General features: G+C 45.0%; 1 protein-coding gene across 1 annotated transcript in view; it reads left to right on the plus strand.

The window, feature by feature from the left end:
* The window catches only part of LOC131186104 (discoidin domain-containing receptor 2-like), a 30,925-nt gene extending 15,636 nt beyond the window's left edge, over positions 1 to 15,289 (plus strand). The window contains exons 8-17 of the mRNA XM_058159367.1: positions 187 to 433; positions 1,173 to 1,277; positions 1,790 to 1,950; positions 2,062 to 2,257; positions 3,463 to 3,707; positions 3,829 to 3,950; positions 4,381 to 4,578; positions 6,242 to 6,476; positions 9,131 to 9,280; positions 10,417 to 15,289. Coding sequence (XP_058015350.1) covers positions 187 to 433; positions 1,173 to 1,277; positions 1,790 to 1,950; positions 2,062 to 2,257; positions 3,463 to 3,707; positions 3,829 to 3,950; positions 4,381 to 4,578; positions 6,242 to 6,476; positions 9,131 to 9,280; positions 10,417 to 10,566 — 1,809 coding nt within the window. The 3' untranslated portion in view covers positions 10,567 to 15,289. The remainder of the gene's footprint in view (positions 1 to 186; positions 434 to 1,172; positions 1,278 to 1,789; positions 1,951 to 2,061; positions 2,258 to 3,462; positions 3,708 to 3,828; positions 3,951 to 4,380; positions 4,579 to 6,241; positions 6,477 to 9,130; positions 9,281 to 10,416) is intronic.
* Positions 15,290 to 16,178: the final 889 nt, after the last annotated feature.

A 16,178-nucleotide genomic window follows, 5' to 3' on the forward strand; every position in this document is an offset into this window, starting at 1 on the left:
AGAACCTTCTCCTGGTGAAACATTTTTGACGCCTGCCTTTCTGCAAAGCCAGGTTGACTAAGCGATCTCCCCAGGGTAACATGCCCGTCGTATATTTCAGAGGAACGTACCACTTCCTGCAACGAAAAGCCAACGCGGTTATCTGACGGCTGCCATTTTTCTTTCCCCGCCGCTGCCCAATTGCAGGTCCATTGCAACAACATGTTTTCCAAAGGGGTGAAGATCTTCGAGAGGGTGGAATGTCTCTTCAAACCGCAGCGGGGCACCGAGTGGGACCCGCAACCTGTGGGTTTGGACACTGTTTTGGACGACAAGAATCCCAGCGCGCGATTCGTGACCGTTCCCTTGAACCACCATATTGGCAAAGCCATTCTTTGCCGTTTCTACTTCGCCGATACCTGGATGATGATCAGCGAGGTCTCTTTTCAGTCGGGTGAGCACCCAGGGGTCAACCAATATCTGTGATTTGTCGGGTGGTGTGGTGGCCCAGCGGTTAAGACACTGGGATTGTCTGTTGGAAAGCCGTTAACCCAGGTTTGAGACCTGAACACCACACGACTGGATGAGTTCCCATTCCTTGCTCCAGCTCCTGCCAGCCTAGCAGTTCGAAAGGATACAAATGTGAATAGGTAAATCGGTACCACTTAAGTGGGAAGGGACCAGCAGTCCATGAAGTCCTGCTGGCCACATGACCAAACTCAAATAGATACAAACTCAAGGTAAACCGCTCCAAACTTGATTGCAGAAAATATGACTTCAGTAACAGAGTGGTCAATGCCTGGAATGCACGACCTGACTCTGTAGTTTGTTCCCCAAATTCCCCAAACTTTAAGCTTAAACTGTCTACTGTTGACCTCACCCTATTTCTAAGAGGTCTGTAAGGGGCGTACATAAGAGCACCTGCGTGCCTACCGTCCCTGTCCTAATATTCCTTTTTTACTTACTCTTTTCTTGTATCCAAATTATGTTTATACTTTTAGCTGTTATCTTATATATGATTGAAAAATAAAATAAATAATAAATAAAGATATGAAAAGAGAGAGAGAGAGGAGACATGGAGGGAAGGAGGGAGAGAGGGAACAAATGAGAGAGAGAGAGAGAGAGAAAATATAGACTCCTGAGGCTAGAGTTGATATATTGAGATAATGCCTTTCTCCCTTTCAATTTGTTAGTCAATATGGATGCTCCTGATCCAATCCTGATTACTTCTGCATGGAGTCCCACCACAGAGTCCTATCCATCATCAGAGGGACCAAATACTACACAGGGGACTTCGGGTAAGAAGCCAGAGAGACAAATTATTTAGATCTCCTCTAAGGAAGAGGGACACAGTGGCTCAGTGGCTCAGCACGCTGAGCTTCTCGATCGAAAGGTCGGCAGCTCGGCGGTTCGAATCCCTAGTGCTGCTGTGTAACGGGGTGAGCTCCTGTTCCTTGTCCCAGCTTCTGCCAACCTAGCAGTTCGAAAGCACATAAAAAAAATGCAAGTAGAAAAAATAGGGACCACCTTTGGTGGGAAGGGAACAGCGTTCCGTGCGCCTTTGGCGTTGAGTCATGCCGGCCACATGACCACGGAGACGTCTTCGGACAGCGCTGGCTCTTCGGCTTTGAAACGGAGATGAGCACCGCCCCCTAGAGTTGGGAATGGCTAGCACACATGTGCGAGGGGAACCTTTGTCTTTTTAAGGAGGGGGGAGTGGTGGATGGAGGAGGGGGAAACCTCCAGAGCTATTTTCAACCCTTTCGTTTTAGATTGATTTGGACTGATCAACCGCGAACGTTCTTTGCAGGGACCACCGTCCTAGCTTCCATCAGTCCCAGGGTCGAGCAGAAGGCGGAGGACTCCAACTCTTCCAGTCTGATCGGCTGTCTTGTGGCCATCATTCTCCTCCTTTTGGTGGTCATCGTTGCCATCCTGTGGAGACAGTACGCTCAGAAGCATCTGGAGACGGTACCATGCACCCCTCGTTGAGCTACCTAGAACTTTCTCAAGCTTCGGAGAAAGAGCAGCTCCCAGTGTGGTTGGCTGTTGTTCACAAGATCTCTCAAATGATCTCTGTAGGCTCCCCGGCGGATCCTGGAAGAAGATGCCACGGTGCGTCTCTCCTTCTACAGCTCCAGAATTGTCAGTGGCCAGACACAGATCCACCAGACCAACCCTACCTACGAGAGAGTCTTCCCCTTGGATCTGGAGTACCACCAGCCTCTCACCCTCCTCCAGAAATTGCCAGAGCTATCTCAAAGCGCCGAAGACTCGGGTAGGGAAGGCTTCTACCGTGGTTGAGTTCAAACAACACATTCCACCCCCTCGAGTGGAGGGTGCTTAAGCGAAGAGCGCGTCCGTGACTCGGGTGAGGATTGTGGGTTCCAGAGCATGGGTCTACTTGCTTCGGCCATTTGTCATCCTTCACAAGAGTGGACTAAGAGCAGATGGAATGAGGAAAATACTCACTCCCTGCAAGATCTCGCTCTAATTGAAAGCTGCGCGGGGAGAATGGTTTTTCTTACAAGCTTTTCCTTTTGAGTAATTCGCACAGGGCGAGGCCACAGTCACCACTAATGAATAGGTCCAGAGAGGGTAATGGATGGGGATCCCTCTTTCCTTCACCTCCTTCGCTCCTCCTCCTCCTCTTTTTTTTTCTTCTTTTCCATACTTTTCCAACTCTCTCCTTCCTTTTTTTCCCTGCTCTTCAAGCCACCTGGTTTCTCTTTGGGTTAGTTGGTTACCCGGTCAATTTGCAACCCGGGTGATCGGATGAAGTTGTTCTCTTGGGTTTTTGCAATGGAGTGAATCTTGATAGATCATTTTTGTTTGTTTGTTTGTTTCCTCAAAGGTCAGCCCCCACAAGATAGACCAAACCATGAAATCAACCCCTCAGGGAGACTGGGATTATCTTTATTGACCTGGGCTGTAATAACAGAATCTTGCAATTCCCATTAAACAAGTTTTAGCCCCTTTTCCTAGACCAAGGGGCTAGGAGAGGAAATCTCCATTTCCTCCCCACTCCAGGGAAAGGATACTGCAAAATCTCCATTTCCTCCCCACTCCGGGGGAAGGATACTGCAAAATCTCCCTTCCCTCCCCACTCCAGGGAAAGGTTACTGCAAAATCTCCATTTCCTCCCCACTCCGGGGGAAGGATACTGCAAAATCTCCCTTCCCTCCCCACTCCTGGGGGAAGGATATTGCAAAATCTCTCTTCCCTCCCCACTCCGGGGGAAGGATACTGCAAAATCTCCCTTCCCTCCCCACTCCTGGGAGAAGTATATTGCAAAATCTCCCTTCCCTCCCCACTCCTGGGGGAAGGATACTGCAAAATCCCCATTCCCACCCCACTCTGGGGCCAGCCAGAAGTAGTATTTGCCGGTTCTCTGAACTACTCAAAATTTCCGCTACCGGTTCGCCAGAACCTGCTGGATTTCACCCCTGGTCCAAACCCATTTTGTCTCCCTTGGTCTTTCAGCTTGCAGTGGTGATTATGCAGAGCCCGACCTCACCAAGTGCACCCCACATCAGGGATTCCAGAATAACGTTCCCCATTATGCCGAGACGGACATCGTCAACTTGCAAGGGGTGACAGGGAATAATACATACGCCGTGCCAGCCATCACCGTTGACTCGTTGACCAAGAAGGACATCTCCATCGCTGAGTTTCCCCGCCACCAGCTGCAGCTCAAGGAGAAGTTGGGAGAAGGGCAATTTGGGGAGGTGAGCATATCAAGAAGGGCAGTGTGGGGGAAGTGAGTAGATCATATTTCCCAGTCAGAGATCAGTATTTTGTAGCTTAGCCTAATTGTCGCTTTCATGGGTTGGCCCTTCACATGGACAGGTCCACCTCTGTGAAGCTATTGGTCTTCTGGAATTCTTGGGCCGTCCTTCTCCAGAAAGTTCCAGCAGGGCAATTTTGGTGGCTGTGAAAATGTTGAGAGCTGATGTCACCAAGACCGCCAGGTAAGCTTCAGGGACGGCGTCAGTAAAGTTCTCAAACAATTTGAGGAGATCTCATTTCAGCCTTTCATGCATTGTTTTCTATCATCCTACGGTATGGACATGTAGAAATGGCCCTATGTCATAAGAAGAGATGTCTGACTCCGAAGGCAGCTGATAACTGGAATACAGCCCTGGCCCCCTCTCTGCCTCTGAGGCAGAGCCCTCATCAGAGCCTTCCCCCGACTCCAAGACTTGCCCATGTTCCTCCCCAACCTCCTCACTGTCCGAATCTGCTGCCAGCTCTGCTGGCCGCTGGCGGGCCACAACACAATCCTTGACCCTTGATGAGAAATATGTTTCTTTCCCCATAAAGTTGGAACGAGAGTGGTGTCTATCAGCTTTTCTACACAGAATGTTGGGCCCTCTATCCTCCTTCTTCTACCCTTCCTAGGAACGATTTCCTAAAAGAGATCAAGATCATGTCCCGCTTGAACGACCCAAACATCATCCGTTTGTTGGGGGTGTGCGTGAAGGACGACCCTCTTTGCATGATCACCGAGTACATGGAAAACGGGGACCTTCACCAGTTCCTCCTGCAAAGACGGAGTAGAAGCACCGTCACACGTTGCAGCAATGTTCCTTGTGTCAGGTGACGGAGGGGAAGGGGAAGAGTAGGCCCAGACTAGAATTGAGAACAATAAAGGTGGGATAAAAATTTTAATAAGTAAATGAATGAATGAATAGGCAATCAAATGCCTGCTCTAGATCAGGGGTCTCCAACCTTGGCAACTTTATGACTTGTGGACTTCAACTCCCAGTTTTGCTGGCTGAGGAATTCTGGGAGCTGAAGTCTACATGTCTTCAAGTTGCCAAGGTTGGAGACCCCTGCTCTAGATCAGCGATGGCGAATCTTTTGGAGACCGAGTGACCCCCCAAGCGGCGACCCCCAAACCCACTTATTTATTCACAAAGGGCCAACATGGCAATTTAACCTGAATAATGAGGTTTTAACTACCTAAAATAATGATAAACAACGCAGAGTTTGTGCGCTAATTTTTCGAAGAAAAACGTGATAAATGCACTTTCAGGCCCCTTCCTCCCCCCCCCACCCCCCGCTTTTGAAATATTACATTTAGCAACCATAAAAAAGAAAAACTTTTGTAATATCGTTTTCTCTCTTTCCCTCCTCCTCTCTTTCCCTCCCTCTTTCTCTTTCTCTCTTTCTCTTTTTCTCTCTTTCCCCCTCTCTTTTTCTCTCTTTCCCCTCTCTCTCTTTCCCCTCTCTGTCTTTCTTTCTCTCTTCCCTCCCCTTTCTCTCTTTCCCCCTCTGTCTTTCTCTTTCCTCCCCTCTCTTTTCTCTCTGTCCCTCTCTCTCTCTCTCTCTCCCCCCTCTGTATATCTCTTTCTCTCTCTCTTTCCCTCCCTTCCTCACTCTCTCTCTTTCTCTCTCTTTCCTTTCCCCCTCTCTATTTCTCTCTCTCTCTCCCTCTCTCTCTCTCTCTTTACCTCCCTCTGTTTCTCTCTCCCACCCCATGGGGAGGGGGGAAGGAAGCCCTGAACTGGTGCTGGGTGATGGGAAGGCCGATGAGCCCAGAAGCAATGTGCCCACGCTCAGCTGGCTGGTGGGGAGGCAGAGCATCTCAACACGGGCAGCTCTGCAGGAAAAGAAACTGCTTTTTTTTTTTTTTGCCAAGCCGAGCTGATGCAAGGTGGCATTGTGGCTCCGCGTCATAATGGGCTTCAGGAGAAGGACGGGACTCCTCCATGATGTACATGAGTGAACAAGTTCACTCAATCAATTTCAACTTCGTGAGATCTTTTTCTTTCGCGAGAAGTTGGAATCGATGGAGTGAACCGCGATGGAGAACCGCGATTGGAGCTGTGCTGGGGCGACTGCGCCGCGTGCCCAAAGAGAGGACTCTGCCTGCCACATCCAGCACATGTGCCATATTCACCATCATGGCTCTATATATTGTACCCTTCTGAAAAAAATCTATTGGGCTTCGCGGCAAATTCCAGTATACTTGTAGACTTCCTTTATTCGTTGCCGCCAACATTTCCAAAGTTAATATAAGGACTTCAGAATTGGTTTCTAAGGACTTTTGGGCAAGATGACAATAAAGTTTGCATTCCATCTAAAAGGCAATATTTGGGATGCAAAGTTTGGGTCGTCTGTGTGCAAGAAACCAGGAGGTCTATGTCATCGGAGAAGATCCTCCCTGATGGGAAGAATCTATAGCATTGATGACAGACACCTGTGAGACCGACGAGATGCGTTGCTTGATTCTTTGCGTTGATTCTTCTTTCCTCAGCGATCTCCACCTTCTGCTCATGGCAACTCAGATTGCTTCGGGCATGAAGTACTTGGCGTCCCTCAACTTCGTCCACCGGGATTTGGCCACACGCAATTGCTTGGTTGGAAATAACTACACCATCAAGATTGCCGATTTTGGGATGAGCAGGAATCTGTACAGTGGCGATTATTACCGGATACAGGGCAGGGCTGTGTTACCGATCCGTTGGATGGCCTGGGAGAGTATTTTGTTGGTAAGAAGATGGAATTGTAGACCAATTAAGATTGTGTTCTTCTCCTTCGCCTTTCTTTTCCTTCTTCGTCAGTCATTATCATCTCATCTCAGTCTTCTTCTCCTTCTCCTTCTTCTCCTTCTCCTTCCCCTCTTCCTTCTCCTTCTCACTTTTCTTCTCAATCATCTCCATCAATCATCACCATCCTGTCTCTATCTCTTTCTTCTCCTCCTTCCCCTCTTCCTTCTCCTTCTCACTTTTCTTCTCAATCATCTCCATCAATCATCACCATTCTGTCTCTATCTCCTTCTCCTCCCCTCCCCCTCTTCTTTCTTCTTCTACTCATCTTTCTCATTCTTTTCCTTCTTCTTCTTGCTTTTCCATCAAACATAAACATCCTGCCTCCATCTCCTTCTCTTCCTTTCTCCTCCTCCTTTCTCCTTCTCCTTTCTTTTCCTCCTCCTCCTCCTCCATCATCATCAACAACAACCATCTTCATCCCATCTCCTCCTTCTCCTTCCTTTCTCCTTCTTCATCATTACCATCATATTTTCTTCTACTCCCCTTTCTACAGTAGTGGCCAAAATTGTGGAAACCTTTTGGGAAAAGTGTATTTTCTAAAACTAGCTAATAACACCACTTTTTTTGGAGTTTCAAGAGAATCCTATTCCACTGCTGGAATGGCCTGGGAATAGCCCAGGCCTTAACCCAATGGAAACTCTATGGAGCAGCCGACTAAAGAAACTTGTTAGTCAGAAGCGGCCCAGCAATAAAACCCAGTTAATAGAAGCAATCCTTCAATCTTGGTTTCACATTATAACAGCTGTAGAACTCAAAGACTTGGTTCACTTCATGGGAAGACGTTGTAAGGCCGTCATTCATGCTAAAGGTTACCCAAATAAGGATTAACTGACATGGTGATCATTTTTGTATATCTTGTTTTTTTCTATGTGTTTCACTTTTCTTCTTTATACTGTAACTGCTATTCTAATGGCAAATCCTTCATAAAAGTTATTGCGTTACATTCTTGATTAAATTATTTTTCCATTGATATGTAATTTTATGGTACTATTCTAAAAAAAAAAAAGTGGTGTTATTAGCTAGTTTTAGAAACTACACTTTTTCCAAAAGGTGTCCACAATTTTAACTATTACTGCTAAAGTACTACAGCTAAAGATCCAGTTCTACAGAGGAATGATTGAGTCTGTCATCTGCACCTCTATAATTGTCTGGTTTGGTTCTGCAACCCAACAAGAAAGACACAGACTTCAGAGGATAATTAGAACTGCAGAAAAAACAATGACTACCAACCTGCCTTCCATTGAGGACCTGTATACTGCATGAGTCCAAAAGAGGGCTGTGAAATATTTACAGACCCCTCGCATCCTGGACATAAACCGTTTCAACTCCTACCCTCAAAACGACACTACAGAGCACCGTACATCAGAACACCTAGACACAAGAACAGTTTTTTCCCGAATGCCATCACTCTGCTAAACAAATAATTCCCTCAACACTGTCAAACTATTTACTACAGCTACTATTAATCTTCCTCATCGTTCCCATCACCCATCTTCTTCCACATATGACTGCATGACTATAACTTTGTTGCTTGTATCCTTATGATTTCTATTGATATTGTTTCCTGATTACTTATTTGTACCCTATCATTAAGTGTTGTACCTTATGATTCTTCATGAATGTATCTTTTCTTTTATGTACATTGAGAGCATATGGACCAAAGAAAAATTCTTGTGTGTCCAATCACACTTGGCCAATAAAGAATTCTATTCTGTTCTGTTCTGTTCTGTTCTGTTCTGTTCTGTTCTGTTCTGTTCTGTTCTGTTCTGTTCTGTGCTGTGCTATGCTATGCTATGCCATGCCATGCCATGCCATGCCATGCTATGCTATGCTATGCCATCCCATTCCATTTCTCTATCCTATCCTATCCTATCCTATCGTATCCTATCCTATCCTATCCTATCCTATCCTATTCTATTCTATTCTATTCTATTCTATTCTATTCTATTCTATTCTTTTCTTTTCTATTCTATTCTATTCTATTCTATTCTACTGTAAGACCTCTTTGTTTAGAAAGTTAGCAGCAATACTTGACTTTGAAAACTCTTATAGCCAAAGAAGTCATTATTAAGAAGTTCTAATTCACCTCCCAAATGGTCCAGAAACAAAGATGGAGAAGGAACTAACAGTCCTGCCTGGTTAAAAAAAAACGTTTCAGATGTAACTGACTATGCCTGGAAATCTCCTTGGGAGATCACTAGCCCACCTTCCTTGCATGGTAATTTCCAGGATGGTCCAAAAAAGGGAGAATAGCTAATCAGTTTGAACGTGCATCAAGTGGGCTAATTAACATCCAATTCATGAAAAGTCAGCAGGCAGAAAAACAGGCCTTTATTTCCTTTCTTTTCACTGAGTTGTAGATCTCCAGGGCAAACGGTCCCAACTTCAGGTTTTCTGCATGTATGAAAATCCCTTCTTAGAATGCTTAGCAAGGAATCGCGTTGGATTAGATACCTGAAGTCCAGCTACTTGGAGAACATTCAGGGCGGTGAAGCTTAAGAGAAGACCTCCTAGCAGCTCATTCATGATCTTGAACTGGTAGAGGAGACCTTCAGTCACCTGCAAATGTGTTTTTTTCTTCTTCTTATCTTTAGGGAAAGTTCACCACCGCCAGTGACGTGTGGGCCTTCGGTGTGACATTGTGGGAGATGTACACCTTATGCAAAGAGCAACCGTATAGTTGGCTTTCTGATGAACAGGTGATTGAGAATACAGGAGAATTCTTCCGAGATCAAGGCCGACAGGTAGGATACCTCAAATCAATGAATTATGTTGGGTCTTCTTCGGAAGCCACCTGAGAGGCAGAGGCCAAAGGATGGGGAACGGTAGGTGGGAGGGGCTACATTCAGTGTATAAGATGCACCCAAATTTTCACCCTCTTTTAGGAGGGGAAAGTATAATAATAACAATAACAACAACAGCAACAACAACAGAGTTGGAAGGGACCTTGGAGGTCTTCTAGTCCAACCCCCTGCCCAGGCAGGAAACCCTACACCATTTCAGACAAATGGTTATCCAACATTTTCTTAAAAATTTCCAGTGTTGGAGCATTCACAACTTCTGCAGGCAATTCGTTCCACTTATTAATTGTTCTAACTGTCAGGAAATTTCTCCTTAGTTCTAAGTTGCTTCTCTCCTTGATGAGTTTCCACCCATTGCTTCTTGTTCTACCCTCAGGCGCTTTGGAGAATAGTTTGACTCCCTCTTCTTTGTGGCAACCCCTGAGATATTGGAAGACTGCTATCATGTCTCCCCTAGTCCTTCTTTTCATTAAACTAGGCATACCGAGTTCTTGCAACCGTTCTTCATATGTTTTAGCCACCAGTCCCCTAATATTCTTGGTTGCTCTTCTCTGCACTCTTTCTAGAGTCTCAACATCTTTTTTAACATCCTGGCGACCAAAACTGAATGCAATATTCCAAGTGTGGCCTTACCAAGGCCTTATTATAAAGTGGTATCAACACTTCACGTGATCTTGATTCTATCCCTCTGTTTATGCAGCCCAGAACTGTGTTGGCTTTTTTGGCAGCTCCTGCACACTGCTGGCTCACATCTAAATGGGCCAGCATTTAGACTAAATATCTAAGTGCGTCTTATACTCTGAAAAATACGGCAAATTAAAAATTGGCAGTGAAAATAATTAAACGGTGGAATGGCTTATCTCTGTGGGTGCTCCAATCCTTGGAGGTTTTCAAGGATAGACTGGACAGCCATCTGTCCAGAGTGGTATAGGGTCCCCTGCTCAATCACGGGGTTCGACTAGAAGACCACTAAGATCTCTTTCAACCCTATTATTCTATGTTCTTTATGAAAAGGAAAATGGACGTCGAATGACTCCAAAATCCCTCTGTGACATCCTTCTGCTTTTCTGGTTCCACAGGCCTACTTGTCCCAGCCGCCTCTATGTTCAAATCCTGTGTTCTCCTTGATGATGAAATGCTGGAGCCGGGATATCAAAGATCGCCCCACCTTTGAAGCAATCCATCTGTTTCTCATCGAACAGATGGACGGAAGCATCGGACCTATATGAGAACGTGAGACTGTTGAAAGACCACTGTAGCTGGGCCAAAGGTTCTCAAGGGTCTGTTTGACTCCCTCTTTCCTGTGGACAAGACCAGGTGAAGTCAGACGAACCTCCAGAGTAATCGTTGGAGGTATTTGCCTTGAGATTTCTTCAAGAGGTGGCACGATGGGGGCCCCTTTGTCATGGGGCTGGTGGCCATCCCGAGAAGAAGCATGGCCCCAAGTTGAGGTGACTTACATCGCCTGGGCAAGAAGCATCCATGTTCTGTATTGTCCTCTCCATCAGGACATCTTGGAAGTTGCTGCTTATCTCAGCCGCGATTCAGAGTTCCAGAGGGCTGAGAAACTTAACATCTCATGGATTATTTTTTTTGCCTCCTTTCCTTGAAATATGGAGAAGATCTTTCGCCTCTGCTTCGTCCCTCCTTCCTAGCTCTCAGCAGAATTCACCGTCTCCAGAATGGAAGACAAATAACGGTCCCAGCACTTTGGAAGAGCCAGCTTTCTTGGGATATCTGCTCAACTTTCCTGAAAACCATGTTTGGTGCATCCGCTGGGACCTCCAGCTCCTGTTTTCTGTCGGACCGCCGACTGCTATCCTTTCTACCTTTCAGTCAAATTTGGGGAGCCGATCTGGATACTTGTGACTGCCGATTCACCAAAAGGAGAGACCTGTGAAGTTTCCCACACTGGATTTAACGACTTTTGTGAAGAGCGAAACAAAAATGAATGTCAAGATTGATAGGAAAGCCTTCTAGATATCAACCAACGGAAAGGATTTACTTTGGGGTGATGGGATGGCATTATCGTAGGAAGGCTTAACCGACACTGTGATTAACTATCAAGATGAAATGGATCCTTGGTAGCCCAAAAGGACTGATCTTCCAAGGTCGTGCTATAATTGAAAGTTGTGAAGATGCCGAAGTAGTCATAGAGCCCACCTGAGAACATCTCAATTTCGTTTTTTTCATCCAGGCTTTCTTTCCTTCTCTATTTTAAAACACTTAAACACCTATTGCTTTAATTTCTAGGGTTTTAAAAAAAAAAAGTTTTAAAAAATTAGCCAACTGGGCTTCTATCCCGTTGCATGAGGATTTAAGCTTGAAAATTTGGAGTTTTGCGGGCGGGTTCTTGAGAAAAACTCGGCGATGATAGATTTGACAGAAGAAAAATAAAACCCGTAATGTCCTGAATATCGTATTTTTCAGAGTATAAGATGCACCTCCCCCCCCCGTAAAAGTGGGTGAAAATTTAGGTGAGTCATAGATCGAAAACAGGCAGTTTTGGCCTCCCACGTGTCATGTTTTTGCCCTCCCCAGCCCCCAGAAGTACTCTGCAGGCCAAAAATGGTGCATTTTTCATGAAAAGAGGCTTGTTTTTGGTGAAAACGGGTTCATTTTTGCTGAAAATGGGCCACGCGGAGCACTACAGTGCTCCTGGGGGCCTGAGAGGGCAAAAATCCGATGCACGGAGGCCAAAAACTATTATTTTCTTGTTTTCCTCCTGTAAATTTAGGTGCATCTTATAGTTCGAAAAATACGGTATTTCCCTCTGTGTCCCCCCCCCAAAAGGGTCCAAATTTGTAGAAAAATCACAATTTGGCCCAAACTGGGAGTCTTGGGGGGGTCTATCTTGCAAACGGTCCACTTTTTAACCAGCCCATGATTTCAAATTAATTTGATCATCGTTACAATCTGGTTTATTTTTTGGTATGGCGCTTAAGGTTATTGTTCATTTGCACAAATCTAGGGCAAAGCAGTTTGGTAAATAACTCCATTTTTCCCATGCCAGGAGAACATATCCAAAGTTATTTTTGAAAAGGCAAGCGGGCTGATTTTCAAGGAAGAAGAAGAAGAAAAAATGTCTTTGCTGGAGACCTTTTGTAAACATTCTCTTCCAGAGTTACGGATTTTCAGTTCGGGGAAAGAAAAATGACCTTTTGAACAGTTTAACCGTCAAGTCTTTTCATCCTACCTGATCTGGAAAACGAGGTAAACACGGCTGGGAAACCCCCTGGCATACTTTGAAGAAGACGAACTCCCTGTGAAACAAGGAGCAAACTTGACTTAAAAGGTTTTACTGAAGGGCCAAGCCAGGTGCCTTATTCAAATAATTAGGTTCTTGTTCTCTTTTTAAAAAAAATTAATATCAAGGAAATGCAAATTAGTTTGGGGAACCAGAATAAAGAAGACTTGATCTTCTGCCTTAATACCACCCAGATGCAAACTAGCTTGAGGAACCTGATACGGGAGAAGAAGACTCTATCTTCTCTTCTGTAGACCCAACTGCCTGGTCTTATAGGTCCCATGCACCCCATTTTCCTGAAGACCACCTCAAATGGTAGACATGGCCAGCAGGTATCATAGACCGGCATCTATCGGGGAAGAAGGAACACAACAACCTCTTCCCTACACAATAGAAGGAACCATCTCCATGGCATCAATTGCGTTGACCAAGAAGAACAGCCTAATCTGGCTGTATTTTGCTGAGGACACATCTCCACGATCGGAAGAGATGGATCTCAGAAACAGTGGCATTTACAGAGACCACGTCTCCTTTGTGAGGATGTTGGTGGCAACACCAAATTGTACGATATATTCAGGGAGCCGGGAATTTGGAGATAACTGGAATTCAGAGAACCGAGAAAGGGGTGCCTCATAAGGAAAGGCCGACCTGGTTGAGAATTTCAGATGGGCTCACTAGAGGCCAACCATTGATAGCTTCAAGCTATCCATGGAACCTGGGTCACCCAGAACACAATGGTAGGGTTCTCCTGACAATGAACCCTCAATCCATCTGTCCAAACTCATGCATTGGCTATTAGAGTTGGTTTCAGCCGGGAGGGAGGGCTTCCTTCTACAGATACCAAGGTTTCTTCTCCGTTGTTGCTCTCACAAGGGCAGCTGGGAATTGTAGTTTAGAACATCTGGAGGAAGATCTGGTGTACACCAGGGGTGAAATGCTCCCGGTTCGGACTGGATCGCCCAATCCGGTAGCGATGGCGGTGGGTGGTTTGGAGAACCGGTAGCAAAAATCCCTGGCCCCTTCCCATGCCCAGCTGAGCCGCGCGATCATCAGAGGTTTTTGGGTTTTTTTTAACTTTTAAAAGCATTTTTTTTTCGGCTGAAAAAAATGCTTTTAAAAGTAAAAAAAGAAAAAAACCTCTGGTGATCGCGCGCGGCTCAGCTGGGATCGTCAGAGCCTCTTAAAAGCATTTTTTTCTACGACCTCTTCAGCTGAAGAGGTTGCAAAAAAAATTGCTTTGAAAAGGCTTCTCTGCCGATCCCAGCTGAGTCGCCTGATCGTCAGAGGCTTTTTTTATTCTTTTAACGGCAAAAAAAAACGAACCCGCTTTTAAAAGAAAACAAAAGCCTGTGACGATCAGACGACTCAGCTGGGATTGGCAGAGCCTTTGGAAAGCGTTTTTTTTTTTTTACAACCCGCTTCGGCCAAAGAGGTTGTAGAAAAAATGCTTTTAAAAGTTAAAAAAAAAAAAGTTGGCCACGCCCAGCCAATCACAATACACACACACACACCACCAAGCCATACCCACAGAACCGGTAGTAACAAATTTTACATTTCACCACTAGTGTACATCCAACGTTTAAGACAGAGGTTCCCAATCTTTTTCGCCCGCGGCTCCCCTGGAAATCCGACCTGCAACTGCGCATGCGCACCAGACGCGCCCGCGGCTCCCCGGAAATCCGACCTGCAACTGCGCATGCGCACCAGACGCCCCAGAAATGGCGCATCAGCGCCGGACCCAGCGGGCGCAGATATTCCGCGGCGCCCCCATGACGATAGCGCGGCTCCCTGGGGAGCCGCGGCTCACAGTTTGGGAATCACTGGTTTAAGAGAATCTTATTATCCCTGCTTGGCTTTACTCACTCGGTGCGTTAAATATCAGCTATGCAGGATTTGATCTACAGATCATTCCAAGAACGGTAGTTTGAATGGGATATTTTCCTTCCCATCTACCCCCAACCATCTTGGCCTCCTTGCCTTTTGGCTTCAATAACCCATGCTCCCATAAACTCCAGAAAAACTGGTCTGGCTTTTTTTTTCCTTGATAGTTAGCAAACATCCCCACCCCAGCACGGTTTCGGAGCAAACTAGATCAATATTTGCTAACTCTTTGTTCCTGTGTCTTCAAGACCTGATGAATGTAAGAGAGAGTTCCAACCATAAATTCTGCTGCATGGAACTCATTTAAAAAATAAAATGATACAAAAGAATCAAACCAGCCTTTTAAAAAAATAAAAATAAAAAAAAAATTGGCCGCTTCTAAAACCTTTCTGGTGCATCTCTTCGCAACAGTCAATCGATCAAAATGTCTAATTAAAAGCAATAATGATGCCCGCCCCCCCCCTTCTCCTTTGACTATATTTCCTCTTCCTTTTGAGGGTCTTTCCATGTTACTTGAAGTTTGAAACTATGGATAGATAACCACTTTGTCACAAAGCACATAGGAGTCCCTGAAAAAAAACGGAAAAAAAACCCCCATCCTTTCCTTATTCTTTTCTATTCTAGTTTTGCTAACCCTCTGTTTTTATCTATTTTGGCTCTTTAGCCCTGTATATTTTGTATTTAGAAACGTCATTCAGAGGTGTACATAGTATAATATATGAATTTAACCAGGAATTCCTCTATAATCACACTGTTGCTTAGGGGACGCTGTTCTTTATTCTGATGACCATTTTTATACATTGACAAATGACCAATAAAGTCTGTTGGGTTTTCTTTGCCTGTTCCTTCTTATCTTTTTCCATGTTTGCACATAGTTCCTTTAGCTACATCAGTGTTGTGTGGGGGGGAGGTCAATGCTTGGTGATCGCTTACCGATATATCCATTTTTCATGAGGATACATACCAGAATACCAGAGGTGGTATTCAGCAGGTTCTGACCAGTTCTGGAGAACCGGTAGCAGAAATTTTGAGTAGTTTGGAGAACCGGTAAATACCACCTCTAGACTGGCCCCATTGCCATCTATTCTCTGCCTCCCGAGTCCCAGCTGATCGGGAGGGAATGGGGATTTTGCAGTATCCTTCCCAGCTGTTGTAGGGTGAGGAAAACGTGTTGGATACCTTCCCTGCTTTGAGTTATTTATCAAAATAGTAATAATAATAATAAAGGCGAGATAGAAATTCCATCCTTTATAAGGTAGGTAAAATGAGGACCCAGATTGTTGGGGGCAATAAGTTGACTTTGTATATAAATATACAAATAGGATGAAGACTATTGCTAACATAGTGTAAGCCGCCCTGAGTCTTTGAAGAAGGGCGGGGTATAAATGCGAATAAAAAATAAATAAATAAATAAATAAATAAATAAATAAAAATAACTAGCTGAGCCTGGGGCTTACTGAACTTAACCAAGTTTATTTCAGAATTAACTCCATACGCCTCAATCCACCCCAACTGGCTGCAAAACCTCAAGACGCCATGAGCTGAAGATGCTTTTGTTCCATCGCGCAGGGTTAGCTTAAATGTAGTTTTTAAATGGGGTTTTTAAATGGGGTTTTTAATCTTATTTCAACTTTTAGGCCATATATTGAATCAGTTTTTTATATTGTTTTTAACTTGTATTATATGTAGTTTTATAGGCTGTGAACCGCCCTG

Source organism: Ahaetulla prasina, chromosome 16 (assembly GCF_028640845.1).
Source record: "Ahaetulla prasina isolate Xishuangbanna chromosome 16, ASM2864084v1, whole genome shotgun sequence".
Lineage (NCBI taxonomy): Eukaryota > Metazoa > Chordata > Lepidosauria > Squamata > Colubridae > Ahaetulla > Ahaetulla prasina.